Raw genomic sequence first — 12801 nt, 5'->3', positions numbered from 1 at the left:
ACCAGACCCTGACAGAGGTTGCGGTATACCGGGAGCAAGTGGAGCGCCTTCTAAGAGCGGTGGACGTCAGGAAGGCCACTGGTCCTGATAACGTTAGCCCACATGTGCTGCGTCACTGCTCCAGTGAGCTGGCAGGACCCCTCTCGGAGGTGTTCGGGGCCTGTGTCCGGGAGAACACCTGGCCCTCTATATGGAAGGAGGCTCGCGTGGTGCCGGTTCACAAAAAGCGGGCCAGATCTGACCCTGCCAACTACAGGCCTATCTCCCTCCTGTCTGTAGTTGGAAAAATCTTCGAGAGAATAGTGGTGGAGGCCATCACCCGCCACCTCGAGAACAACGCCCTCATCACTGACCAGCAGTTTGGGTTCAGATCTGGCCGCTCCACTTCAGATCTCCTGCTGCTCCTCTCCACGGATTGACAGGGCTCCCTGGACACCGGACTGGATACCTTGCCGTCGCTCTCGACATCCCGGGTGCCATTGACCGGGGTGTGGCAGGAGGGTTTGTTGGAGAAGCTTCGTGCCAAAGGCATCCAAGGACACCTGCTGATGCTGATGAGCGACTACCTTCAAGGAAGAAGCCTCCACGTCGTCGTCGGCGGCCAGCAGTCCAAGGACCTCCCAGTGGGTGCCTCAGTCCCTCAAGGATCTGTGCTTGGACCTGTCCTCTGGAATCTGTACATCGACGACCTTCTCAGGAGTCTGCCAACAGTCTCTGCATACGCTGACGACTGCACGCTCTCCCTCTCCTACCCTCGCCAAGAAAGCCAGCAAGCGGTTGCTGAGGTCAACCAGCAACTACGCATGATACGGGAGTGGGGGGAGCGCTGGCAGGTGAACTTTGCTCCTGAGAAGACTCAGGCGATGGTGATCTCTCGGTCCCCGGCAGCCACACAAGCTGCCGAAGGAAGGGTGATGTTTGGCTCCGTCACCCTCCCGCTCCAGGATTACGTCAGGATCCTCAGGTGGACTTGGACCGAGCTGCGCTTCGACCGCCACCTGAAACACGTCGCCCACCAAGCCTCCCTACGTGTCTCTGCCCTTCGTAGAGTGGCTAATTTCCTCGACAAGCGAGGAATTATGCTCCTCTACAAGGCCCAGGTAAGATCCTACCTGGAGTACGGAGCTCTGACCTGGATGTCCAGCGCTGCCACACACCTGCAGAGACTGGACAAGGTGGAACGACGGGTGCAGCGACTGTTACAGGAGAACAACCCCCAGCCGCCCCCTCAGGATATTATACATCTAGACACTCTGGAGCACCGCCGGGACGTCGCTGCGCTGGTGGTGTTCCACAAGGCCCAGGTACAAGGAGTACCACACCTGGCGAGACTGAGGCTCCCCCCGCGAGAGGCTGTGAGAGATACGAGAACGGTACTCTCCAGCCACGAGCAGGTCGGGGTGCCGAGGTCACGCGCCAGCCAGCACCAACGGACCTTCACCTCCAGGGTGTCCCGCCTGTGGAACACATTCACTGCAGCAGGGCAAACAGTGAGGGAAATGTCCACCCAGCAGGTAAAAGTGGCTGCTCACAGGTGGCGAAGAACATGCCCCACACCACTAGTGATGTTAAATACACAGTGAACAAGTGTAAAGGGCTTTTGAAATAATGCACGAGAAAAAGTGACATTTTAAGCCCTAAAAAGTGCACAGAGAAACATATGCTACTCGAACGATCGCATAAAGTGTCGTCGGCGAAATACAAATCTGTTGTGTAACTATAGAATCGTCAGTTTAAATAAAATAAAAAAAGAGAGAGTATGTGTGTGTGTGTGTGTGTGTGTGTGTGTGTGTGTGTGTGTGTGTGAGAGAGAGAGAGATTATCTGTGTGTGTGTGTGTGTGTGTGTGTGTGTGTGTGAGAGAGAGAGAGAGAGAGAGAGAGAGAGAGAGAGAGATTTGGGTGTTCATCAGAGGTAGGGGGTGGCAGATGTCGCCTGTCATAGTAAATAGGGGGCTGAGCCCGCAGCGATGGCCTACGCTTTACTGAACATAAGAACATAAGAACATAAGAACGCAGGAGTCTACAAGAGACCGGTAGGCCTGTACGAGGCAGCTCCTTTGACCCTAAGCTCCCGTGTATCTAACCCCACCTAATATCGCTGTCCATGAATTTATCTAGTCTATTTTTGAATGTGACAATTGTATTGGCACTCACCACATGACTGCTAAGCCTATTCCACTTATCCACAACCCTGTTAGTAAACCAATTTTTGCCTATGTCCCTGTTGAATCTGAATTTATCCAGTTTGAACCCATTACTTCGTGTCCTACCCGGTTCTCTTACCAACAAAACCTTATGAATATCTCCCTTATTAAAGCCCTTCATCCATTTATAAACCTCGATCATGTCTCCACGCACCCTTCGCCTTTCTAGAGAATGCAAGTTTAACTGTTTGAGTCTTTCCTCGTATGGTAAGTTTCTCAACCCCTGAATCATCTTAGTCATCCTCCTCTGCACCGATTCTAACATTTTGATATCCATCCTACAGTAAGGTGACCAGAACTGAACCGCATAGTCAAGATGAGGTCTAACTAATGCTAAATATAGTTTGAGGAAGACTTCGGGGCTTCTGTTGCTTACGCTCCATGAAATAAATCCCAGTACCCTATTAGCTCGATTTCTAGCTTGAATGCATTGTGCCCTTGGACGGAGATCAGAGCTCACTAAGACCCCTAAATCCCTCTCGCACCCAGACCTGCTTATGAGAGTGTCATTTAAGCAATAATTATGTGAGGGGTTGTTCCTACCTACACTCAGAATACTGCACTTCCCTACATTGAACTCCATCTGCCATTTATCCGCCCAGTCATACAATCTGTTGAGTTCACCTTGGAGAATACTAGCGTCCCGATCCGACTCAATTACTCTACCGATCTTGGTATCATCTGCAAATTTACTAACATCACTACTAATTCCTGTATCTAAGTCATTGATATAAATAATAAACAAAAGTGGACCTAATACCGAACCTTGTGGGACCACACATCCCCAGTCAGATCTTTTACCATTGATTTGCACTCTTTGCTTCCTATTGCTAAGCCACACCTTGACCCAGTTCAAAACTTTACCCTCTACTCCGTGAGCCTGTAATTTAAGCAACAGTCGTTGGTGAGGAGCTTTGTCAAACGCTTTACTAAAATCAAGATAGATTACATCATAATTTTCATCTCTGTCAACCGCCTCAAATACTTTATTGTAGAAGGACAAGAGATTAGTGAGGCATGACCTACCTTTTGTGAACCCATGCTGCGAGTCGTGAATTAAGCTATGTTTCTCTAAATGCTCCCGAATGTTCCTGGCTATTATGGACTCCAGCATCTTGCCTATAACCGATGTTAAGCTAATTGGGCGATAGTTTGAAGCAACTGACCTGTCCCCCTTTTTAAAAATCGGCGTCACATTAGCTACTTTCAATAGGCTCGGCACATAGCCAGTATCTACCGACATCAAGAATGCTGCCATATTCCGCAGCCTTTGGTCATAATGTAAACACAAAATATGTATAGATTTTCACATTGAATGTGGCAGATCTGAAAGATAAGATAGTCTTCTTCAAAGTATATTTAGCATTAGTTAGACCTCATCTTGACTATGCGGTTCAGTTCTGGTCACCTTACTATAGAATGGATATCAAAATGTTAGAATCAGTGCAGAGGAGGATGACTAAGATGATTCAGGGGTTGAGAAACTTGCCATACGAGGAAAGACTCAAACAGTTAAACTTGCATTCTCTAGAAAGGCGAAGGGTGCGTGGAAACATGATCGAGGTTTATAAATGGATGAAGGGCTTTAGTAAGGGAGATATTCATAAGGTTTTGTTGGTAAGAGAACCGGGTAGGACACGAAGTAATGGGTTTAAACTGGATAAATTCAGATTCAACAGGGACATAGGCAAAAATTGGTTTACTAACAGGGTTGTGGATAAGTGGAATAGGCTTAGCAGTCATGTGGTGAGTGCCAATACAATTGTCACTTTCAAAAATAGATTAGATAAATTCATGGACAGCGATATTAGGTGGGGTTAGATACACGGGAGCTTAGGTTCAAAGGAGCTGCCTTGTACAGGCCTACCGTCCTTTTGCAGACTCCTACGTTCTTATGTTCTTATGTTCTTATAACAATCCAAGTGTGTATAATCATTTCATGAAGGGTTTTCATTCTGTTAGGCGGAGTGATAGATTTTGGGCAGGACTCTGGAGAGATGTCACCTTGAAACAGATGCTGATGAGAAGCATAAGGGCCGTGGGAGGCCTCACCAGAGGGAGGGGGTTAGAGAATCCCGAAGAGCAATTCGGATCCTTGCACGCCCTGCGCGCAGGAATGGAGAGAGATTACTGCGATGTACAGCAATCAGTTGTGTTTTTGGAAGAACCTAACCTAACCCTAACCTGAGAAGCATGACTACAGGTGTTGTTGCTAACAAAGGTGTTAATGTTGATGAGGCAGGAACTGTAGGGCAAAACATTATTGAAGGAATGGAGGGAAAACAAATCTCTGAATTCTCATTTAAGAAAAAGAACAATTAGTGTTGATGACTGACAGCTCCTGTGAACAGACAGATGAAGGTGAAGTGCGTGCAGACCCGCAGCTTCTGTTCCGGCGCCTGATAGCTGCTGCATGAGCATGAGCTGTGCACGTGTCCATGAGCATGCTCATCTGCTGCGGGAGTCTAAGAAGTCTGGGTTCGCAGCAGATATTCAGAAGGTCTCACAGGTGCATTGCAAGGCAGGCCTAACAAGTAAAGATGTTACCCATGTTGTAGATGGTTCTTCACTGATTGCAAGATTATTATCCCCAGGGGTAGAACATACGATCGGCTATGTGATATGTATGTGGAGTATGTAACTAGAAAATATGAGAAGGGTACGTTTGTGTTTGATGGATACGAAGGAGGTGCGAGTACGAGGGATGATGTCCACCGACGGCGTACAGGTGGACGAGTGGGCAGTGAGGTGAAGCTTGAAGGGGACTTGGCCAAAGAAAGAAAGACTTTTAGCACATAGCAAGAACAAAGAGGAATTCATTAACCTGCTAAGAGGTAGGCTGGGGAGGCCAGGAGTAGAAGCGCTTCACGCAGAGACAGATGCAGGTCTGCTCATTGTACGAACTGCCATCGAGAGGGCGACAACTCGAGAAGCAGCACTCGTTGGTGAAGATACGGATTTACTTGTGCTTTCGTGTTATCACGCAAAACACTTGCCACATAGGCTGTACACTAGCCCTGAACCAAAGGCCGAGTTCAGGCGTCCAAACACGTGGAATACTGAGGAAACCAGGAAAAGTCTTGGTGAAGATATCGGTAACAATATTCTGTTCCTTCATGCTGCACCGTGCTGTGACGCTACATCCACACCATATGGTACTGGAAAAGATGCAAGTCTTGTACAGTTCAGAAAGGCTTTTACATGCAGAAAAATGCAGATGTGTTCAATAGAAACCCTGGGTCAGTTTCAAAGAAAGAAATTATAGCAGCTGGAGAAACTGCTGCGATGTTGTTGTTTTTCTACAGTAAGGGAGACAACTCAAGGGCGCTCAAACAAAGTAGCAACAAAAAGCCCGCCTAGCGCTACTCCAGCAACAGAAAGCAGAACAAGAGGCCAAAAGAGAGGTCAATTTCAGGAGAAGAGGTGTCTTGAAACTCCTCTCTTGAAAGAGTGAAGATGCAGATTAACTCTTCCATAAGGGATATGGACAGTATAGGGGTGAGCAAGAGTAGAAAGTCGAGTGAAGCGGGGCCACAGGAGGGGGGGAGGCATGCAGTAGCAAGTTCAGAAGAGCAGTCAGCATGAAAATATCGGTAGAAGATAGAGAGAGATGCAACACTACGGCGGAATTTAAGAGGTAGGAGACTGCGTAGGAGGAGGGGAGTTGATGAAACGAAGAGCTTTAGACTCCATTCTGTCAACGAGAGGTGTGTGTGGAACCCCCTACACTTGAGATGCATACTCCATACGAGGGCGGACGAGACTCTTGTATAAGGATAGCATCTGTGTGGGGGAGAAGAACTGGCTAAGACGAACTAGAACGCCTAACCAGGAGGAAGCTGATTTATTAATAGACGAAATGTAAAGTTTCCAGTTATTATTACGAGTTAAGGATAGACCGAGGATGCTTAGTGTAGAAGAAGGTGACAGCTGAATGTTGCCGAAAAATAAGGTATAGGTGTTTGGAAGATTGTGTGGAGTGGATAGGTGAAGAAAATGAGTTTTTAGTCGTTGAAGGACACCAAGTTCCTCTTACCACATATCAGAAATGAGAGCAAGGTCTGATGTTAATTAAGCGTCCTGCAGCCTCCACTCTGGAGTCTTGTAATTCCTGTTGGGAGGGTCTTCTGTTGAAATGAGTTGAATAACGCAGAGTAGAGTCATCTGCGTACGACTGGATAGGATAGTTTGTTATGGGAAGAAGACCATTCATAAATAACATAAAGAGTGTGGGAGATAGGACAGAGCCTTGTAGGACACCTCTGTTGATGGGTTTAGGGGAAGAACAGGGACCGTCTACCACCGCAGAGATAGAACGGCCGGAAAGGAAACTGGAGATAAAAGTACAGAGAGAGGGATAGAATCCGTTGGAGGGTAGTCTAGAAAGCAAAGATTTGCGCCAGACTCTGTCGAAGGCTTTTGATATGTCAATGGCAACAGCAAAAGTTTCACTTAATCGGCTAAGAGAGGATGACCAGGAGTCAGTTAAGAAAGCAAGAAGATCACCAGTACAGTAGAACGCCCCTTGAGGAACCCATACTGGTGATCAGATAGAAGGTCAGAAGTGGATAGATGCTTAATAATCTTCTGATTAAAGATTGATTCAATAGCTTTAGAAATACACGAAAGTAAAGCTATAAGGCGGTAGTTTCCATAGCAAGGTAGTTTGAGGGACTGGATCGGTCACCCTTCTTAGGTACAGGCTGTACGAGGACGTACTTCCAACAGGAAGGAAAGGTAGATGTTGAAAAACAGAGACGAAAGAGTTTGACCAGGCAGGGTGTCAGCACGGAAGCACAGTCTTTAAGGACAATAGGAGACACTTAATGAGGTCCATAAACATTCTAAAAAAGCCCATGTTGGAGGCATAAGCAGGCTACGTAGGATTGCATTCCTAGATAAGGTTGCCAGCAATCATGTGTGCACCAAACCAGAGTTTTTACCACCTACTGGTGATGCATGTCAACATCATAGTTTAAGAGTGTATTAGCACATCTTAGAGTGGAAAGGCATTTCAGGCTCAAGTGTTCTAGACTATGGGTGGGGATTCAGAAATGGTGTTTTAGAACCAATAAAGACATGTGAGGGGTTTGTACTAAAGAATATTCCCCCAAAAGTATTAGATATGGAGGTAAGTGGATGCAAAACAACTATCTGTACTTGTCGAACGCTGGGCATTGTTTGTAATCTGAGGTGTAGGAATTGCAGGGGCGGATGTGGCAATTCTGAGAAGCCAGACCTTAGTACTGAGTAAATGTTATTTTCTGCACACTGCCTATGAAATAAAGTAGAATAGCGTCACAGTGCATGACAGTGTTGAAGATGATATGGTTTTCATTCATGTACTTTTTTCTGATATATTACATTTGCTCTAAATATATATAAAAAAAGTGTGTGAATACATGAATTCCTTGCTATTTTTTTTTTTTTTAAAGTGGAAAGATATTTCTGAGTCCAGTGATATAAGACTCAATTCCGTACATGTCGAAAACTGGGCACTGACTGTAGTTGATGTGCAAAGACTGCAGGATTCCCCCCCTCCCGCGGCCTCGCAACACACGACTTTCTACTCAAGCTCATCCCTTTACTGTCCGAATCCCTTACGCAAGAGTTAACCAGCATCTTCACTCTTTCATCCCTCACGCTGGTAAACTCTGGAACAATCTTCCTTCATCTGCATTTCCTCCTGCCTACTACTTGAACTCTTTGAAGAGGAGGATATCAGGACACCTCTCCTCCCGAAATTGACCTATCTTTCGGCCACTCCTTTAACTCTCTATAGGAGCAGTGAGTAGCGGGCTTTTTTTCACATTTGTTACCTTTTTTTATGACCTTGAACTGACTCCTCTGCTGTAAAAAAAAAAAGGAGTGGCTGTGTGATTTCAAAGCAGCCAGACCAGACTTCAGTGCTCGTTATATGACATTGTTCTGTGTTTTTTGCACATTGTCTGCATACTTAGTACGAACAATTTCACTAGATATGACGAATTTGAAGATGATGCGGTTTTCACATTTGTCTTTTTATTTGGCTGACATTGTACATTTACCGCACAATAAAAAATGAATGGATGAATTCTTTTATATTTTTTACAGCGAGAAAACATTGTTTTTCGGAGTTCAGTGACATACGACTCAGTACTGTTCAGATTGTGTCTAGGTCAGTCATCATATTGACTGAACTAACAACAGCCGACACACCTCCTCCGTCCACCTCCGGGTGCTCGCTCCCAAAATAAATCCCCTGCGGCACAATAACTTCCCTGTGTCCTCTCAGCGGCCTGGAGCACGCCAGCCTCTGGCACTGCCCGCCGGCGGGAGAACTCCTCGAGCACACCTGGGGAGCTGACTCAACAGAATACTGGAGCAGGACGCCGGCGACGTTGTCAATCAACGCAGAAACTCTTCACGATGAGGAAGGAGAATCAACGCTTGTCGCGATCCGTGGGAACACCCTCTGGCCGGGACGAGATTGCCGGCGAGGGGGTGGAGGAAAAGCGGCGCGCCCCAACCCCCGCCGCCTGCTACAACCTCACGGTGTTCCCCAGGGTGATGTTCCCCCCGAAGAGTGCACTGCTCCTGTGTGCACACCACCGCCCACCGCTGCATGAACGAGCCACTGCGACTTATCAAGCACACTGGCTCCCTTCGGCCTGACGGCTACACTCCTGCAGAAGACGTTTCAACACGGCTGTGGCAGCGCCCCGCGGTGTTGTTCACGGGAGTCGATCGTGCCAGTCTGTTGATCCGTCGCCGGGGAGGTGGCAGAAAGGAACGCTGGGAGCTTCAGAAATCTGAGGCAGCGTTGGCATGGACATCCGTCACGTCTGCAGCCAACACTGCCTGACGCTCGGCGGCTGCGGCCTGACGCGTTAAGACGTCACGCCGCCACAGGTGTTATCGAGCAGCTGGAGTCTGTGCTTTTTAGGTTAAGCACTCAAGAAGCTACTGACTGACAGCGCTGACAGCTTTCGCTGCCAGTCCGCTTGTCGCCGGTGTATGTCAGTCAGATATCGTCGTGCCGCCGTTCCTTCCGGTAACGGAATATCGGAGCGATGTCAAAGCACAACGAAAACCGTGATGACGAGGAGGGGATGTTCTGTGGCGGAGGCAATTTACCGCTATGACGCGAGGCCACTAGTAGTTACTTTCTCCGATCCGTCCCTGCCGGCCAGGCGTTCAGGTACGAGGTCAGGCTGCTCGGTATCGACGGAGTGACACAGCGAGGTCCGCCACCCCAGTTGTAATACCCAGGATTCAACTTTCCTACACATCCACACGGCTTGTGCGTGCCTGGAAACACACGAGAAATTAGTCCAGACCCAGACAACGGGGAAGCAACATTTCCGACGCCTGGCATTGGGCCCGCGACCTGCCCGACGGGAAGCCACTCGTCTACCATTGGGCTAAGGAGGTACCCTACTGGCCGAGTGGGCTTTTTAGGGGCTTTCTGCATCGGGCGAGTCACTACACAGTAACGCAGGTTGTATCGGCCACGAGCGTCGAGGTTGACGGTATGCCTCGTCATTTGCGTGGGCTGCGACTATAGTCCATCGACTCTAACTTGAGCCCTGTGGCTTGGCCCGGGGATACCCCCATTGTTTACAGATCTAGCGATGACCTGCGCATGGCGATCTGTCTCACTGTTAGTCTGTACGTTATGTATTTATGGAAAATATATATATTCATAATACGACTGCATGGTGTTATGAATGGCTTGGAATTTGAGGGAAAGACAACGACTCAGTAAACCTTATATATCACTTGGCAACGTTGCTCATGCAACGATGCCGCCTAAGTGACCTTGGCAACAGGCACCAGGCCGCACCATTCAGCGTTCCGCCACAATTGACTACTCAAGCAGATCTCACTCTCGCGCCCTGCACAGCTATGCGAGAGAGAGAGAGAGAGAGAGAGAGAGAGAGAGAGAGAGAGAGAGAGAGAGAGAGAGAGAGAGAGAGAGAGAGAGAGAGAGAGAGAGAGAGAGAGAGAGAGAGAGAGAGAGAGAGAGAGAGAGAGAGAGAGAGAGAGAGAGACCCTCTCTGAGGAGAGTAATAGAGTGATGTGGCACCAGCGCGGTCTCGTGGAAGTCCCTGAATCGCGCCCAAGGGCTCAAGTTAAAATCGATAGCTCCGTCGCTGCCACCCCCGCCGAAGGAACTCCTGGCCAAACACAGGCCGGGTATGGAGGCAGAAGAGGACGGCCTGCTCATCGATGTGCGGGCTCCTTCGAATGGCTCGGCGACGAGCGACGGCGAAAGCTTGATTGAGGAAGACAGTCCAGGAAGAGTGTGCAGTCACTCTTATGTGGCTCTGTCATGTTCAGGTGTGTGTGTGTGTGTGTGTGTGTGTGTGTGTGTGTGTGTGTGTGTGTGTGTGTGTGTGTGTGTGTGTGTGTGTGTGTGTGTGTGTGTTCAGCTCATATGAGTGTGTTTGCACTTGCTTCGAAGGACTAGACATTGTATGTTTTTTTAAGCTTCACGAGGTTCATCAGTTCCAACAAAGCGGGAGCAGCGTTGGTTGTCTTCCCCTTTCCTGCAGCCAGCCGCCTCTACAGCCTCGACTCGCGTCCTTGCTGGTTCCCTCAGTCAGGTCCCCTCGCACCTCGAGGGAGCCGTTAGTGCGAGACCTCTCAGTTATTGATCACCCATTGCTGCCTGTCTCTCAGCCACGGTACAGTCCTGTTGTGTGCGTCAACCTCGATACTTAGTAGCTTGAAATCTTATGTTCCCTATGTTGTGGATATCAACCAAACGCCTTTTACAAAGCTACATATATTACCAATGTCCTTTGACTTGTTTATCTCGCCAACTGAGGAAAGGGCCTTGTGAAATGTTAGTAGTGTTGACAAGCAGGATTTGTTCTTTCGCTAATTGTAAGCTCTCGTTATCTGCCATCCGTTTAATTTAGCTAGGCAACGGGGTTCTGCATTTACCTAATATTTTTTATCTGACTCCACCGCCATAATTTGAGCGACGTTCGTCATCTTCGAGTTAATGAGGACAACCCCATGCTGTGTAGGGTCATAGCATACGTATGTAGATATGGAAACTGAGTATCTTCTTTTCTTGTTTGTTTTCCTTAGTATTTTAAGATGTAAATTATCTTTTCAGTGAGATTTATCATTTTATCACTTAGATCGGAGTGCATTTATAACTTCATCGGCAGTCATTCCAGCGTTATGCCGGGCATGGATGTGACTGTTTAGTAAAATTGTGACCATTATCATTCCTGACGACGGGCACCAGCGAGGGAAGGTGACTGCAGGATGAGGAAGGCTTGTGGGAGAGGAGGAGTTTCTTGTTCCGTTCACAGCTGTCACAACATTCGCCAGCACGTGTCCCTGACCCACACTCTCTCTCTCCCCACAGAATTACTTGTGTCGGCTGCGGGCGGAACGTGGCCGCTTGGACTCCAGCGGGCAGAGTGAGGAACGCCGTCATCTCTTTATAAAGGGCATTGACGACATCCTGAAGACTATCGAGGGTGATACCCCTTGGCAGGCCGCGTGGCCCAAGGACAAGCCGAAGGCACTCAGCGCCCTCATGGTGGAGGCTGTGCACGCCAAGTGTCCCGTGACCGCGGCCTTCCTGCACCGGGCCGGCGCGTGGTCCTTCCTCAGCGGGGATAGGGGGGCCAGTGCCTTGGCCACCGCGCTGGAGGAGGGCCACAAGGGCATGGCCGAGCTGCTGGTCAAGCACCTGGGAACCAGCATCTACTCCGACGTTCATCTTCTGAACCGCATAAAACCCGAGGAGCGGCGGCGGCTGGAGCAGGTGAGTCGTAGTCCCTCATCACCCGACTGCTTTTTTTTTTTCGGCGTCGCCTATACCGCCGGTAGACTCTCTTGAGGGCCTCTTAGACGAGCCCAGCCTGTAGGTGGCGCAGGTGTGCATTATGTGTAGTGGCTGCCGCGATGTGTGACTCCTGCTTGGCTCATGCTGCCGGGGCGCGGAGAAAAACTCGCCGGACATAATCTTGTCGGGTAAATGGAAAGGGAAAAAAAATTCAACGAGCTCACCGAGTTAGGTTCGGTTATTTTTTCGTGTTGTTTTGCACTTACTCGGTGTGTTTATGTCCGGTGAAGTTATGTCCGGGGAGGTTATGTCCGGTGAGGTTATGTCCGGGGAGGTTATGTCCGGTGAGGTTATGTCCGGTGAGGTTATGTCCGGTGAGGTTATGTCCGGTGAGGTTATGTCCGGTGAGGTTATGTCCGGTGAAGTTATGTCCGGTGAGGCTATGTCCGGTGAAGTTATGTCCGGTGAGGTTATGTCCGGTGAGGCTATGTCCGGTGAAGTTATGTCCGGGGAGGCTATGTCCGGCGAGGTTATGTCCGGTGAGGCTATGTCCGGTGAAGTTATGTCCGGGGAGGCTATGTCCGGCGAGGTTATGTCCGGGGAGGCTATGTCCGGCGAGGTTATGTCCGGTGAGATTATGTCCGGGGAGGTTATGTCCGGTGAGGTTATGTCCTTCTCACATGCTGCCGCCGGTGCTCCACTAAAAGGTGTTTTCTGAAGTTTGGGTTGATTAAAGATCTGGGCAGCATGCGGGTAATCTTCCGCCACTCGGCGATAGTCGAAAATTGTCAACGTTCTTCGGG

At 48.9% G+C, this 12801-nt stretch overlaps 1 protein-coding gene across 1 annotated transcript in view; it reads left to right on the top strand.

The window, feature by feature from the left end:
• The window catches only part of LOC126989462 (ankyrin-2-like), a 71453-nt gene that overhangs the window by 19899 nt on the left and 38753 nt on the right, over positions 1–12801 (top strand). Inside the window, exon 3 of the mRNA XM_050848046.1 lies at positions 11573–11977. Within this exon, the coding sequence (XP_050704003.1) occupies positions 11573–11977 (405 nt within the window). The remainder of the gene's footprint in view (positions 1–11572; positions 11978–12801) is intronic.

The sequence above is a fragment of the Eriocheir sinensis genome, unplaced genomic scaffold (genome assembly GCF_024679095.1).
Source record: "Eriocheir sinensis breed Jianghai 21 unplaced genomic scaffold, ASM2467909v1 Scaffold1180, whole genome shotgun sequence".
Classification (NCBI taxonomy): Eukaryota; Metazoa; Arthropoda; class Malacostraca; order Decapoda; family Varunidae; genus Eriocheir; species Eriocheir sinensis.
The sequence above is the reverse complement of the archived record's forward strand: the minus strand, read 5'-3'. Positions and strand labels throughout refer to the sequence as shown.